At 39.0% G+C, this 15336-nt stretch overlaps 2 protein-coding genes across 15 annotated transcripts in view; both read right to left on the bottom strand.

The window, feature by feature from the left end:
* Nucleotides 1–2314, bottom strand: part of huwe1 (HECT, UBA and WWE domain containing E3 ubiquitin protein ligase 1) — a 44154-nt gene extending 41840 nt beyond the window's left edge. For 7 of the 14 annotated variants that reach the window (XM_067592154.1, XM_067592169.1, XM_067592166.1 and 4 more), the window contains exons 1-2: nt 2226–2314; nt 203–272 (exon numbers count right to left, since the gene is read on the bottom strand). The gene's annotated coding sequence lies outside the window, so the exon portion shown is untranslated. The remainder of the gene's footprint in view (nt 1–202; nt 273–2225) is intronic. The other 7 variants (XM_067592160.1, XM_067592170.1, XM_067592167.1 and 4 more) reach the window with 1 other exon arrangement.
* Nucleotides 2315–2467: 153 nt separating this feature from the next.
* On the bottom strand, nt 2468–15105 carry phf8 (PHD finger protein 8). Its single transcript, XM_067592173.1, has 22 exons — nt 14809–15105; nt 13869–14190; nt 13586–13671; nt 13345–13471; nt 11572–11732; nt 11255–11396; nt 10099–10285; nt 9746–9908; nt 9534–9621; nt 9111–9217; nt 8902–8993; nt 8436–8525; nt 8005–8286; nt 7810–7892; nt 7556–7725; nt 7256–7341; nt 6308–6429; nt 5711–6042; nt 5513–5608; nt 5312–5421; nt 4816–5176; nt 2468–4724 (listed from the first exon to the last, which is right to left on the bottom strand). The coding sequence occupies exons 2-22, from the start codon at nt 13964–13966 to the stop codon at nt 4636–4638; spliced, it is 3072 nt and encodes a 1023-aa protein (XP_067448274.1). The 5' UTR covers nt 13967–14190; nt 14809–15105; the 3' UTR covers nt 2468–4635.
* Between the last annotated feature and the right edge of the window lie 231 nt (nt 15106–15336).

The following is a 15336-nucleotide window of genomic DNA, read 5'->3' as shown; positions in this document are numbered from 1 at the left end:
CAAAAATATCTGACGACTTTTGAGTGAATCCCCCCCCCCCCCTTTTTGTTGTTATTGTTTATTATGTGTGGCTCATGTATATGTGAACTTATTTTGTAGGACGATATGGGCTTGCAAGCATATAACGATGGAAAATTATTGTATTCATGTGTTTCACCACAACAGTTTCAGTTAATGTAGGAAATGGTTTAGCAGTACATACCAGAAACTGCTTTGGTTCAATAGCTCCACCATTTTTATCCGTGGCTTGCTTTGCAGTTTCCTCAAACTATCTGAAAAGATTTAGAAAAAAAAACGCAATTCAATCAGATGTGACAGAATAAGACAATTCAAGCAGCTTGATCATTTGTAAAACACTAACTGACAGGTTGACATTTTAAATACAACACAGAGCTGGTAAAAAGAGCAAGTATACCCAACTAGATTAAGAAATGCTGTGATCACGCTTTCCAGTGTGTTATTTGGGGAATCAGACTGCTGTTAAAACTGCACCATTTTGTATCTTGTGATCAGTCACATACTGTTTAAGGTTTCCCTTTTTCCTGATGTTGAAATTAAAACCTGAAACAATACTGTATGTGTTGGGCTTCCCCTGCCATTGACACTTTAAAATCCCATCTCTATTGCTCTAGCCTTTGAGTCTACATGATTTCTTTTTACGTCCCACTTTGAGTATGTATACTTGTCTCTCTGTTAGCCCTTTGCTATTCTATACTTAATACTAAATTATCCTTTAAACAAAGTGACATAACTTGTTTGATATCTGGTTTGGACACATGGGCATGTGTATCTTTGAGGTGTGGTTATCCATTCTTATTAGAGGTATGGACTGAAAATATGATATCATCGTTCCCAATCAAAACTGTGAAGTTCAACCGATTTTTCTGCCATGCAGCCAACCTCCTCAACTCAGACTTGCTTGTGGCTATGCCCACACATGCCTTGATTAGGTCAATCAGATTAATTGTAAATGTCACCACATGTTTTTATGAATACCTCACAAATGTCAGTAGTGCTTCATTTGATGCAACATGCATCCTGACACTTTCACTTAATTGTCAAGCACTTAAATTATTATAATTAAAATCACAACATGTATATGATTACATACAACTAACTGAGGGGCCCAAAGACAAATATCAAAAGCCCAAATTTGGGGTACATGCTCATATATTTTCAGCATAAATGAATAAATCAAGGCAGTATACAGCATTCTTATCAACAACTCCACTGGTCCTATGGCCGCTGATTGAGAGGATGACTAGGACCAAAGACACACACAGGCTCTAACAAACTGCACAGCACTGACAAGAAGGGGATGCAAACAGGTACCACATATTCACTTTGCTTAGTTTACATTAAAATAGTTGGGGCTGTTTTGACTAAGAAGCAACAATACTTGCTTTCAGAGACTTGTAAATGTGACATGGGTTAGAAGGTTCTGAGTTTATTTGACACAATTGAATGTATTTAATTATCAACACTTCTCTGGACAATTACCATCAAAGAACAACAACAACGCAGCATTAAGATTAATACTAGCTAACTTATTGACGTTATGAACTGCTCAGACCATCAGAAAATACAGCAGTGGCCGTGAATAGGTGGCTAACGTCCAGTCAATGGCAGCGCTAATGTTAGCAAAGTTAAAAGCTTGTTAGGTGACGTTAGCTACATCCACTAACGTTAGCAGTTAAGGCTAACGGCAGTTACTTTAACGGCTACGGCAGTTACTTTAACGGCTAAAGGGAGTTACTTTAACGGCTAACGGTAGCAGATTACGAAAAGTCAAATCTGCAGTCTGATTCACATTTTAACGTCAACTCTCATCAGTTATTTGTCTCATCATTCCCAAGTAAAGTGAGTGACCATTGACTGAAGATACTGGTTTGACTTGTAGCTGTGTAGAGGCACACAGGCACACACATACACACACACCAACTCATGTCCACTGTGTGTGTGTGCGTGTGCGTGTATGTTTGCGGGTTTCGCGCGAGCTAACTAGCTAGCAGCGAGCGCCCCGCACAATGCTCCATCAGCTACATTAAAAATGGCGGTTTACACAGCAGAAGAGGCATACTTTACCCTTAAAAAGACACTAGTTGTGTGGTCTCGGAGCCCGGTAACGTGTGTGAATTACCAATTGTGGTTGTTAAGGAAGACACATGTATGTAACAGTTAACTAAAACCCATATCAATACTCTGGAATAAGTCTTTCTGCTTACCTCGGATGCGTGTTACATTTACTTCTCCATCTTGCACTAGCGAGTGGTAGGGCAGCTTGGATCTCGCGAGAATACCTGCTGCTGCGTTTACCCGGGGCACTCCCTTGTAATTGTTATAAAAAACATAACAATGCATGTGCGTTTTCATCTAGAAGAGGGCATACCGCCCTTTTACTGGTATTTCCAGGCTGAACTTTGTGATTAGATGTGCACACGAAAGCACAGGGCAGAATTCTCCAAGCTTTATGAAAAATATATTTTTAATTCAGTTTAATATGAAACTGTATTCAAACTCACTGACAAATTGAAAATAAAGAGTGGACATTTTAATAACAAATGCATTTAACCCCTATTTGAATGGGAAAAGTTGTATTTGAAATCGAGCAATGGAAATAATGTTTAGATGTGAAAACAACAATACAATAATTCATACAAAAAAACAAAAAAGAAACCTGAGGAAAACTGTAGTAACCACTTATCATTCAAAAGTAACATCTAATGTAGCTTATTAGGATCTAAATTGTATTTACTACAAAGTGTAAAATTATACTTTCATTGGAAGAAATCATTACGTGTAAATGTGTTTAACACAACACAATTTTCCTTGTTGTATCTTCATGACTTTCCAGTAAAGAAAGACTGGAAAGTAAATGTAATGAAAACTGAGTACTCTGGTAGATTGAAGCATAGTGAACACAAAACATTTCATTTGGCCCACAAAAATCACACTTTTGGTGATTTGGTGGTCCTCAAATAAATTCAATGAAAAAAGAAATTTGCCCAAGGTATATTTTATCTGTTCCAGATCGTATTTAAACATGTCATGTTTAAAACACACAGTACACACCAACACAAGAGTGAATATCAACAATAATTAATATATAACTAAATGGAGGAAATTAAACGAGGGCAGTTTTTTTCCAGCACACTTCCAATATTACACTGACAAGACAACATGAAAAACAAAGCATGACAATTACTGCGTACAAATATAAAAAAAGAACTATTTCAGATATTTTCCAAATACAGCAATGTATCATGTACAAGTTATGTTAAGAAAGTTTTTGAACTATAAAAGAACTTAAATTACAACATATATTTACATATCAATTTATATCCTGCAACTTCACAATGTTTTGACACAGTTAAATCTACACTTCTGCCAACATTTTGTCACTGGTACATTCTGTGGAAAGAAAACTTGTGTCTAGATCTGCCCAGAACTCTGCCGACACTTAGGGCACAAATTATTGCAACCTGCAGGAAACTAGTCTCTTCATCTCACAATGTTTTTCCGCTCTTCCAATGTAGCTATATAAATTACAAATATTACAAATATTTACAATGACAACTGAAATTTTAAAAAAAGAAATCTAACAAAGCAATTGATACATTTTTTTAACCCTTTTGATCTTGAGTGGTTGAAAATTAAAGAAGGGACCAAGAAGTATGAACTTCCCAAAAAAAAATGAGGTGGTAAGAATATACTAAGTTAAAACAGGCTAAGAGATGACAAAATGCTGCCTTGTTAAATAAATATGATCAGAATAAATATAATCGCACAATGTTACTCGTGGCATCAGTTTAGCACTTTTCATGTGTAGAGCTACAGTATATTGGAGGAGATATACAAACACCAGTGACAAATTCCTCAAAAAGAATGAATACAACGTGGCATACTGGGTGCTGACCTTGAGCATAATCTGGATTTTTGCAAAACTGTTTATTGTGTGTAAAGATTTATGTCTTGTAATCATCAAACCACACAAGAATTTGTTCTATGAGGTAAAAATTAGGTTAAAAAAAAAACAACTAAATACAATACTACTACTGCATGACTGTGTGCGTCTGTGTGCCTGTGTTTGGGATTACATTTTACCTGATAAATGTCTTATTCTTTCCCTTTTAAAATTCACGATGGACAGTACAATGTCTTTTCATAAATACAGCCACCAAAAATAGCCTAAACAAAAAAGGAGCCATTAGACTTTGACAATTTTTTTCTATGCTAGTCAATCTAGTTAGTTAAATCAATGTCCACCTCTCACTTTAAAATGTTTACCACCATATCCCATTGCCAATGTCAAATAGTAATATATTATTAAGAGTTAATTACCACTTTAAGTGTTTATCAAGCACATTACAGTAATTTGTTGAAGTCACAGATGTGCTTTTGAAAAAACCTGTATGCAGATATGGGTGGAGTGCAGTGCCAAAACAGGCTGCTAATTAGGCAGAGTAATTGGTGTAGGGCAAGATATAGCGAGATTCAATAACAGGTGAAAACAGTAAACAACTTTATCTAGAGTATAAAATATAGATTACTATCTCTACCTCCTTCAGACCTACTTTAACAAAAAGCCTTTTTCTTCATTCCCACTTCAGTCTTCAGCCACATTTCCAACATCTCTCACAAGAGAAGTTTGCCGTTGCGGTGAATTTTCAGAATTTTTCCAAGTCTCTGTTTTGCTGTTGCAAGTCCTTTCTTTGGACGTTTCCCTAAATGGAAGTGACAGGGGAAAATATATTAGGAAATGTGCTGTCACACTGATATTAAATTATGCTGTCAATGTTTTTAGTTTATGCTTACCTTGACCAACTCCTGTTATGCCTTGGCTGGCTGGCCCTGCAGGGGAAGCACCAGAGTGAGAGCTGCTGTTTTGCGGAGACAGGGAAGGTCGGCGTGAAGTGAGGAATACGCCGGGGGCCATGGCTCCGCTGCCTCTAGGGCCTCCGGGGCCAAAAGGTCCTGGTCCCGCCGTGTATTCATGGTCCAGCAGACTGGCAGAGTAGTAATCCATCCTCCTGTCTGGACTGAAGTCTGGTGCAGACTCTGGAGCAGGTGGTGGGGAGGGTGGGGCTGGCTCAGTCTGAACAGGGGGAGGAGTAGCTACAGGAGCAGGAGGACGCTGCTTTTTGGTGTACTTCCTTTTAGCAGGTTTTTGCTGCTCCTGAATCATAACCAAAAGAAGAAACAAGAGTCATTATCTTTTATTGAGAGTAAAATATGCTTCTACTCCGCAGTATTCGCTGATCATATATTCCAAGACCAAATAATTCAATCTATACTTTGTTTCCCAACTCACTTGTTGTGCCAATTTGGCGGCAGCTGCTGCAAGGCCAGTTTCTACAGATGCAACTCTAGCTCCTTCTCTGGCTGGTCGCTCCTGTTTGGGAAGGGTGGGCATCACCCTAGCTATAAATGAAAATAAATGATTAAGAGATAAGCCATCAGAAAGCTAAAAAGGTTATTTCATGTGTCTTACTGCTATTTTTAAGACAGGTACCTTTCGGGCTCCAAGGTGTGTCATCCCAGTTTTTCTTCCGCTTCATCTTAGCCTTGTTAGCATGGTCCTCCTCATCAGACTCCAAGGACGGGTAAACTTAAACAAAAATTTGATTACAATCATTAAACGTTGGGTTGAATGATAAAGCTATAAACATGATTTGTACAGCAGCAGATGGAAATCATATGTATTGCTCACCATAGTCTGAATCTTTAAAACAGGTTCCCAGAGTCTCTTGTTCATCTGGACTCTCTTCATCACTGAGGTGACGGGCTGGCCGCTTAATTGGCCGTTTTCCAGGCCGCTGGATGACAGGTTTCTTCTCAGGACTTCCAGTCTTTTTGACCCCTCCAGTCACCCATACAGCCCTGCCACCCTTCTCCTTGACGGCCCCTAATCCCTCTGTCAGGCCTCCAGAGATAGATAAGGGAGATGAGGAGGAGGAAGATGAGGACGAGGAAGGGGGGTTAGCCATGGACAGCATACCCTGGATGGCATCACGAGTACTGGGAGAGGCTGGGGCTTCCTCACTGTGAAAAGGACAGAGTTGAGTAATCACTCATCATCTTAAAAATAACCTCTTTAACACTGTGTAGAGCCGGAGACATTGCAAATATGTAGACTGTGCAAGTTTCAAAGGTTATTGGATTCTAAACAGCAGTGAGACATTTCTTCTTTCCACTGTTTAAAACAAAACATAACTTCAAACATCATGGATTTAAAATACCATAACAGACTCTTCTTGATTTTGAGATAATAAATAATAAGAATCACCAGTGATTAAAAAAATCTAACCTGAGTGCTGCAGAGTCCAAGCCTGCCACTTGCTTGCTGGCCTTCAATAAGTCCAGAATGCCGCCCGCACCACCCTTCACTCCATGAGCGGCCAGTGCTTCTTCATCTGTGGTGTAATCCTCCTGAAGCCACATGCACAAACATGATACTGTTAGTACTGAACCAGTGCTGTAAAACAAACTTCTGGTGTATGATGCATGACACATGTAACAAACTGATAGGAAAAATATTTTGTGTATATAACACATGATTCCTGTTACATTTCACTGCTTCAGCACCGATAGTTAATTAGGCAATCTCTGATCAAAAGTCTCAAGCTGTTATTTATTTACATAAATAGCAGAACTTATGTTTCCACAATGAAAAACATATTCTACTGTGTAGCTATTGCAATGAGAAAGCAGTTATCACAAAACAACATGAGTGACTATGTTAGATAGGCTTGCTGTTCCGAAATACCAAAGTTAAACTGGCGATATCATCAGTGACTGGTGATTCATGTTGTGCAACAAGTCTGCACATTACACTATGATAAGTCTGGCTTGATAGAACTGAAATGTTGAATGTTATAATATGTATTGCTGTGGGGAAATTAGTATTTCAAAAATTAGTTTGATAAAGCAGCCACGGTTATCTGGTTTCAGCAGGGGAACAGAAAGTGAATGTAAGCAAGCAACAACACTGTAACAAACACTTTTTGTGATGAGCTGTGACCAGTTTGATTCTAAACTTTGTAGTAGAACCTGTTATGTACGTTGTGGCAAACATAACAAAACTGAACGCAAAGACATGATGTAGTAACGATAATGAGCTCTTGTAAGCTGTATCCTGCATGTGTGAATTAAGTTCCTTACTGACTTAAACTGGCTACGAGATGGCCGACTGCTTAAAGATGACATTCAACATTGGCTCCAGAAAACCTGATTGGTGTATCCATAATAATCTCACCTCAATGTCAAAGTCTACCTCTCCTGGCTCCCTGATGCGATTGGGGTCAGAGCAGGGTTTAGCTCTGGGCAGCTTCCTAGGAAGACCTGAAGGCACATTTTCACACAGTGCAAAGTGGCTTAGAAACCATACTATCAACTACAGCATATTAGGTGCTACATTTAGCCGACAGCCCAAGCATTCAACCAGCTTTACTGATGTCTCATAGACTTAGCTGACTGGGTAAATAAATCAAATGAACACAAGTCCATACAAGGCCGGCTACATTCATAATACTCTTGTTTGAGGTTGAAATCTCACCGCTTAGTTTCTTCTTCTTGCTAGATCCTGCAAGCTTGCGTCGTGGAGGAGGGGTCTCGTCAATTTGCAGCTCATCCTCGGACTCCAAGTCAGAGAGACTGGATCCCTCCATGGCAAGATGTTTGAAGTTTCCAGCACTTCCTGCACCATTATTGTTGCCTTCCTTCTTGCTGAAGACAGAGAAACAGCAGGTATGAACACCAGCAATTGGTAGGACCATAACATCACAAAAGTAACAGGAAGTCAAAGCTTACCCTTGGATTTTTCCATTGGTGAGCACAAGTTTGAGTTTGCTTTTATTTAACTTCCCTTCAAACTCTTCTAATGGCAGCTCCAACTGGGAAGACAGAGGAGATAAGAGTTTCACGCAAGTATGAAGATGAAACATTTAGACACGAAAAATGCTGGATAATTATTCTTATTGTCACTGATGTCTGCAAACCAAATACCTTGTTCTTGTTTTTGGACTTGCCAGGTTGAAATTTCTTGAGTGTATGTTTGGTGTGGATCTCAAGGAGGTCAAGTTCTCCTGCTTCTGCTTTGAGTAGACCCTTCTGATTCTTCTTCTTGTTTCCCGGGGGCCCAAGACCCCCTATCACCTCCTTGGGTTTGGGACCTTTCTTTTTTCCAGGGGGACGTCCTGAATTTTGAGAGGTGGTCAGGGGAGGTTTAGAGAGTGGCGAACCAGGAAACTGAGGTCCGGTACGGCCGATGTTTTGCTGAAAGATGTCCTATGAAGAGAGGGAGTGTAACCTTTAGCCAGTAAACCAGAAAAAAACATGACAAAAGGTAACAATACAAAAATAAAACATATTTTCAGCTGATGCAACAAACCCTTCATTCAATAGTAAAAATGTGCAAACTTTGAGCAATCCTCTACCTCAACCAGACGAATCTCCTTGGCCAGGTCCTTCACTAGCGTCTGGGTATTGATGGTTTCTGGAATCTCCACTTCATGTTCTGCTAAAGCCTGAGTGTGATGAGATAACAATCAATCAACTCACACAATATTACAATTTTACAAAATTATGTGTATAACAATATTCTAGTGTGTTATGCATTTTATTTCTTGTTTATGGAAAAAAAGTGTGTTTTCTTTCAAGATTAAAAATGTCCTGTAAATTACCGTTTTTCCTCATTTTTCTGTAATAATCTTAAAAATATTATTCTACTATTCCACCCTGTTTATATGAGCTTGTATTGTATTGTGCAGAATCAAACAAATTCCAGCATGCCAATGTCATAATTTCTTATGGAGAAAAATGGACAGAGTAATGGAACAAAAAGTGAAGTGACGACAGGTGAATGTATACAAAGATTAAGTCATGGAATAAGATTTTGGCTACCTCTTTACGGGTCCAGCTGCGGAAGGCGTTGTTCAGGGCCTTCGCTCCGTGAACCAGGTATGTGGCAGGGTGTCTGCGGTTTTCTCTCAAACCTGTGAGACAGAATTGCATAAGGTTAATAATGCAATGACATATAGTTAACACAGGCTGCTCAAGTAGCTCACATATAGACATTATGAAATTGATTTATATTATTTGAAATTCCTTACCTCTAAAGGTATCAAGAAGATGCTTTCCAACATACCAGCACACAGTCTCAAAGTTGGGAAATCTGAACAAGTCTGCAGTGCTTAATCTCTTCTCTATTTCATATGCCCTAAAAATATCAACACAGCACGTGAAAAGTCAGACATAAAATGTTAATTAAACATGGAAAAGGGTATAGCAATAGCTGTTTTTGACTTAAAGTTCCAGGATTTTCTGCTTTTAGTATGTAACCGCATTTAGAAAGTTAAGTTAGGTTTCACTTTCATTTCTCTCACTCCTACCTCTTTGTCTTGCTTTTTTAGACTAGTGGAGATGTAAAGTACCTACATGTATTCAAACATTCATAACATTAAAGAATACTTCAGTGTAAAAAGGCTATAACGAGAGCATGTACTTAGTTTGGAAACAGGCATGAGTCAACTAACCGAAGCTGCATGTCGATGTTAAGACTATGCAAAAAGTTTCCTCCAAAGGCCAGACAGTCCACTGGAGTCAGCACAGCATGAATCCACCCTGGAAGACAAACACATGACAAAAATGTAACCATTGTTTGATTATGACTTAAGAACTACCACAACTATGTGCTTTAACAATTTCACATGCAACTAGCAGAGCAAATCCATATATTACAGCTTACCTGTTGGTATGAACAAGGTATTTCCTTGTTTGACAGAGCACTTGTAACACATATCGACCTGGTCTCCAAAGAACATCTCGTTCTGGCTGGATGAGGAGCTCCACCGCTCAAAAAGTGCCAGGTTGGCTGGGGTGGGGGAAACTAGGTAGAAGATTTTCTCACCCTGACATTAGACATTAAAGAGAGAAGTTCTTAAAATGATAGCAGTTTATTTTTTAAGAGAAAAACTGAATCAAATTCAGAATTAGCATTTACACAAAAAATATTTATGTATGGTGTGATCTAACAATCTCTGCAAGAAACAGAAATGTCAGTGTTTCGCTGTCAGTGTAACAGAAACTTTTTCCTCTCACCCTCAGAACATGGTACCATACTGAGGTACCTCCAAAGTCAATGTGGAAGTCTGTGTAGCTATCCTTCACTCCCATTAGACAATACTTCTGCACATTGGGTCGTTCAAACACGGACTCTTCAGGCCAGAGGTTTTCAACCCACGACAGTTTCCTCACAATCTTTGGAGTCTCCACCAAGTTTGAGAGCCTAAAACAAGTCCAACACTTGTCTTTAGTCTTCAAAACATCTGTAATAACACAACTTCCCTTATACAATCAAGTTTGTATGTATTAACACTAATTTATTAGATCAACTGAATTTGAAAGAGAAATAACATGAAGCTCAAGTAACACGACACTGCATTGTAATAACTAGGGCTGGGTATTGATTTGGGTTTCCAAATCGATTCAGTTCTGATTCACAAGATCCCGTTTCAATTCGATTCCTGATATTTCAGCTAGAATACCAATTTTGCTCGGATATGAAATAGATTCTCAGAGAACTAATGCTGTGAATTGTACAAGAAACCCTCTACCTGGTGCATTATTAAAATAATAATGTTTAAATTAAGAATTGACCCCAAAGTAGTTATAATAATGTACCTTTTATTTAACATCAACACACTACAGCGGTCAACACAATATAGTGCAACTCTATAGTCAGTGAGTATTGAGTGACCAAATTAGTGCTTTCTTTAGTGCACTGTAAGATTTTAAATTGAATCACCAGGTAGCCAGTGTAAATACGGTGGCTACAAACATACCTACTGTAATGTAAACATCACTAATACCTCAGGAAACATACTTTGCTGTGATTATCTCACAAAGCTTTTGTGCAACAGGTTTGGTGGTGCTTTCAGTGGAGCAGCTCCTGCCATCTTCAACAAGATCTGGCCACAAAATCTTGCACAATGAAATCTTGTGCAATATCTTGCATAAGATCTCGTTGAACATGGCGAGAACTGCTCCACTGAAGGCGCCACCAAGCCTAAAGGCAGATGTCTGGATTCATTTCAGATTTAGAATCCAAGGGAAAAGGCATGTATCAAAAGATTGATCTCTGATTTTATGAATCGATATTGGAAAATTTAAATGAAGATCAATTTGAATCCATTTTTAAACCCAGCCCTAAATAATGATGAACTGTTAATTCAGTGAGGTGATTCTCTTTGTGTACCTGGTCTCAGAGAACTCCAGGCTGATGACATTCAGCACTCTGTCTCTGTTGGGGCTGTTGTAGTATTCAACAAAGTCTCCCAACCGCATCTTCAGATCACATTGGCGAGACACGTCAATCACATCAATCTCTTTGTCTGAACCTACAGTTAGAACAAAATGGACTTGTTTGAGAAAAGCCTACATGAATTAGTCATGCCAAACACAACAGAGATACAGAACAAATCTGAATTTCCCAAATACACATTAGCTCAAAATTCTTAAAGAACAGTATAGATCTATATATCTAAATTAATCCTACAGGTGTATGAAATTTACCGATGTAGTGTTCTACATCACTGACGCAGAATGATGAAGGGGGCAGGGTCATGCCTAAACCATCCCGCCTCAGCACCATGACAGGAACACTGAATGAATGCTCTTCAAGAAATTCCACTGTCAGCTGGGCCCCAGACGGCTTTAGCAAGACTTCATCCGCACTGTCAAAGAAACACAGACAGACATATGCACAAGTTTTGATTGTGAATACATAAAGTACATATATTAAAAAAACAAAAAACTCTTTACAAATTTGTTACAACAAAGCACAGACTCTCTAACCAGCCAAAGATATCGGCAATCGTCAGAGGATGTAAAGAAAAACATTTTTGCCAGTCTTGGCAAAATTACTAGATTACATGGAGTAAGCACAGTAACATCAATACTAGATCAACACTACAATAATATGATGCAAACAATTGCAACAAAAATGTTCACACTTCACTTAGTTGTTGAGACAATATATGATGTACATGTACAACCAGCAAATCATTTCAAGGAAAATTCAGGTATATTTTAATTTGGTGTATTTCCCATTAACGAGGGCATTATAACTCTGTGGGTCATGCTGACTTTGCACTCGTCATCTCTGTTGTAGAAATTCAGGAAAAACGAGGACTCACGCAAAACAGCATTAATCAGGGCAAGCTGTGCGAGCCTCCCGCAGCTTTCCAAATAAACATCATTTTTACATGAATAATTCCAAACACTTGTCTCAGGGTCCAACTGAAAGGGAAGGGATCTGCATCTGGGGCAACTTGCTGGCCAACATAAACACCTTGCATATTCATCTATGCACGTCCTTTTGTTTACATATGTGAGGTTGACTTTGGAAAACTTGGAAAATCTAGACATGTACACGAATGAGAGTGATTCCAACTGTGCAACTACAGCATATGAATTTGCAATGCTGATCAACACTGCCGTCAGGGAGACTGTGTTTCACCGCTCCAAAATCAACTGGAAGAAAAGACTGAGGCCAGCTCGACGAAACTGTCATAACTCCATACAGTAAGAAAAAGGGAATTTATGTAAGGGACTGTAATATGTTTGACCCACTAGATAATTGTTATATATTGTCCTTGACTCACTATAATCCGAAATGACAACTGTAGCTGAGATAAAAAGTCACAATTGTGTTGGATAATGATCCCTCGATACTAGCATTTGGGTTAATATACAGAGCTATAACAACTAGAGTGTCACTTTATAATCCAGCAGTAGTCAATAAAAACTGCACGGTGCGTATTTTGTCCTTTTATTTTATTCTTGCAATTCTGAAATGTGAATGCACCAACCATTTCATCTTGTTTACTACTACTAGTCTAGCAGGAACACATGCTAAATGGACAGCGATCCACAGCCTCACTCTTGTACACAGTGTGCAAGTTTCCCTGAATGTAGATCCCTATGCAGTTAGACATAATGGCCATTCCGGGTGACTGCTTCATGTGTTTACTTCCAATTGGACTGAGAGACAAGCGTTTGAAACGATTCATGTAACGCATCATGTTGATTTGCAAAGTTGAGGGACGCTCACACAGATTGCTCCAATTGACGCTGATGCAAGTCCTGATTTCCCCAAATCTCTACAACAGAAGTGGCGAGTGCAAAGTTTGCAGCACCCACAGAGTCACAATGGTCACATTTATGGGAAATACGCCAGGTGGAAATATAACAGAATTTTCCTTTAATGGAAATCAGTTTTATCTCTAAGCTTTTGAATAATAAATCTTTGTCTTTTCCTTTGCAGGACAGTGGAGAGAAACTTACTTTGGAAAGGTGCGACTCCGTAGCTCCCTAACAAACTGTGGGCTGCCGGTCTTAACAGGCTGACTTGGATCTCTTCCTCCAACACCACCTCCGTCTGTCTGCTTATTGCCTCCACGGCGTTTGCGCACTGAGAATAAAGGAGAGACAGAAAACAAAGATCAACAGTTGCACAACTGTGTGTATGTAAACCGATAAAGACACTATATTTTCAGAAAGGTATACTTAAGGAATGGTAACTTACTGACAGATGGCCCATGGGTGACCTGACAGTTGGGGCAGTGATACAGGTCAATCTCAGCTGCTTTGTCCTCCTCTACTCCAACACAGCTACACAGAGCACATAATTATATCAGACGAAGAACGCACTGAATGGATAGCTGAATGAACTGTGATGAGTCCAATAGAAACAAGAACCACACAGACAGGAATATTTGAACTAGGATATAACCACAATCAGAATAGTTGAATCTCATTGCATGTGGACAACAATATGATCAACAGTGTTAAATGTGAAAATGACCTACCTGCCATGGAACCAGTCTTGACAAATGTCACACTCAATCATGAAGCGTGTCACATCATATGGGAGGCGACACAAGCAGTACACTGGCACCGATGCCATATTGAGGCAGAGAGAGTGTGTGGGTGGGTGAACAAGCTATCAACAGTTACTAGTGTGAAGATGTCAAAATCTAATTCAGATGGGACGGACAATTTAACAAACTGTAGGCTCTAATAATGATGTAGTAAGGGCAATATTACTATACTGTATGCACTGTAAGTCTGTCGCTTCATTGAGAGATTCCTGTTACAGATACACATGCCCACCGGGATTCATCAGGAAACCTGTTGAGACAAATGAAAAGAACAAAACTTGTTAATAGCTGACCATGAGACACGACAATAACGCAAGCTGGGAAACACTTCACACACTAGATGTTGCAACCTGCTCCTGTCTTCATCGTTTAAACAGTTACTCCAACAACCGGAGATATACGCTCAGAGTAACGTTAACGGTTAACTAATGTTTCGTTTCAGTAGCGTAACATTTTTTCCTTAAGTATCTAACTATTTATTTCAAATGTAAAGTTGGAGAGTTAATAGCTAGCGTACCGTTACGTCCTTCCCAGATTAAAAAAAAAAAAAAAAAAGATTTTGAGTCTGTTAACCAGTTGTTAACAATAGCCAACTGGTAGTTCGTAACGTTAACTCGTTATTTGTAAACACACTGAACGTTGTTTTGCTATCAAAGCGCTAACGTTTTTAGCCAACAAGCTAACATTAGCCAACGATGTAGCTAACCTAAACAGTTGCCAATATGTTAATTTAAAATGATACAAAAAAGCAAACTAGCTGCGGTGAAAGAAACCCTTCAAACGTGTGAATTAGCTAATCAATTTCAGTCAAAACAAAGAAGCGTTGTTTGAACGATACAGCTCTCTAAAGTGATATTTAGCAACTCACCGAAATGTAGCTGCAGCAGGGCCAAGCTTTCAAAAGCCGCTGTAATCCCTACGCAAGCTCGGGGGCAGCTGCGGCCTTATTATGCAACGTAAATTATTAACAATTTGCTTCACCACATTTTTTGTTTAACAAGTCAGTATTGCCCAAATATAAAGGCCAGGCTCAAAAATCACCACTGGATCTGAAAATTAGGACCTGAAGCGACCTAAACGAGCACAATAACTACAAATGACGGCGTACTTAAATGCACCAACGCCATTTCAAAGGCAGCAGCGTCAGACTGTTGTTCCTCGCTGTCCGCTGCTGAGAGAACAATAAAGTTGTGGACAGTGAAATGTGGAGTTGCATTCAGGGGACAACGTTGCAGAAAGTTTATGCGACAACAAAGTTGCAGAAACAGGAGATATCCCATAACTTTAAAGCAGCCTGCCAAACATGATGTATTTGTTAATATATAAATACACTAATAAACGACAAATGCATTCATTCAGTTATTCATCAATTTAATTGAATATTTTACTTTCAGTT

Source organism: Thunnus thynnus, chromosome 6, assembly GCF_963924715.1.
Source record: "Thunnus thynnus chromosome 6, fThuThy2.1, whole genome shotgun sequence".
NCBI lineage: Eukaryota > Metazoa > Chordata > Actinopteri > Scombriformes > Scombridae > Thunnus > Thunnus thynnus.
Note: the sequence above shows the minus strand (reverse complement) of the source record. Positions and strands in the feature narration are given on the sequence as shown.

Excerpts from the sequence above, each read along its gene's own strand:
- phf8 (XM_067592173.1), bottom strand. The coding sequence starts at position 13,966 with ATGGCATCGGTGCCAGTGTACTGCTTGTGTCGCCTCCCATATGATGTG. Across the intron at positions 7,342-7,555 it reads CAAGAAGAAGAAACTAAGCG|GTCTTCCTAGGAAGCTGCCC; the intron begins GTGAGATTTCAA and ends ATGTGCCTTCAG. Across the intron at positions 5,609-5,710 it reads TTTTAAAGATTCAGACTATG|TTTACCCGTCCTTGGAGTCT; the intron begins GTGAGCAATACA and ends TTTTTGTTTAAG.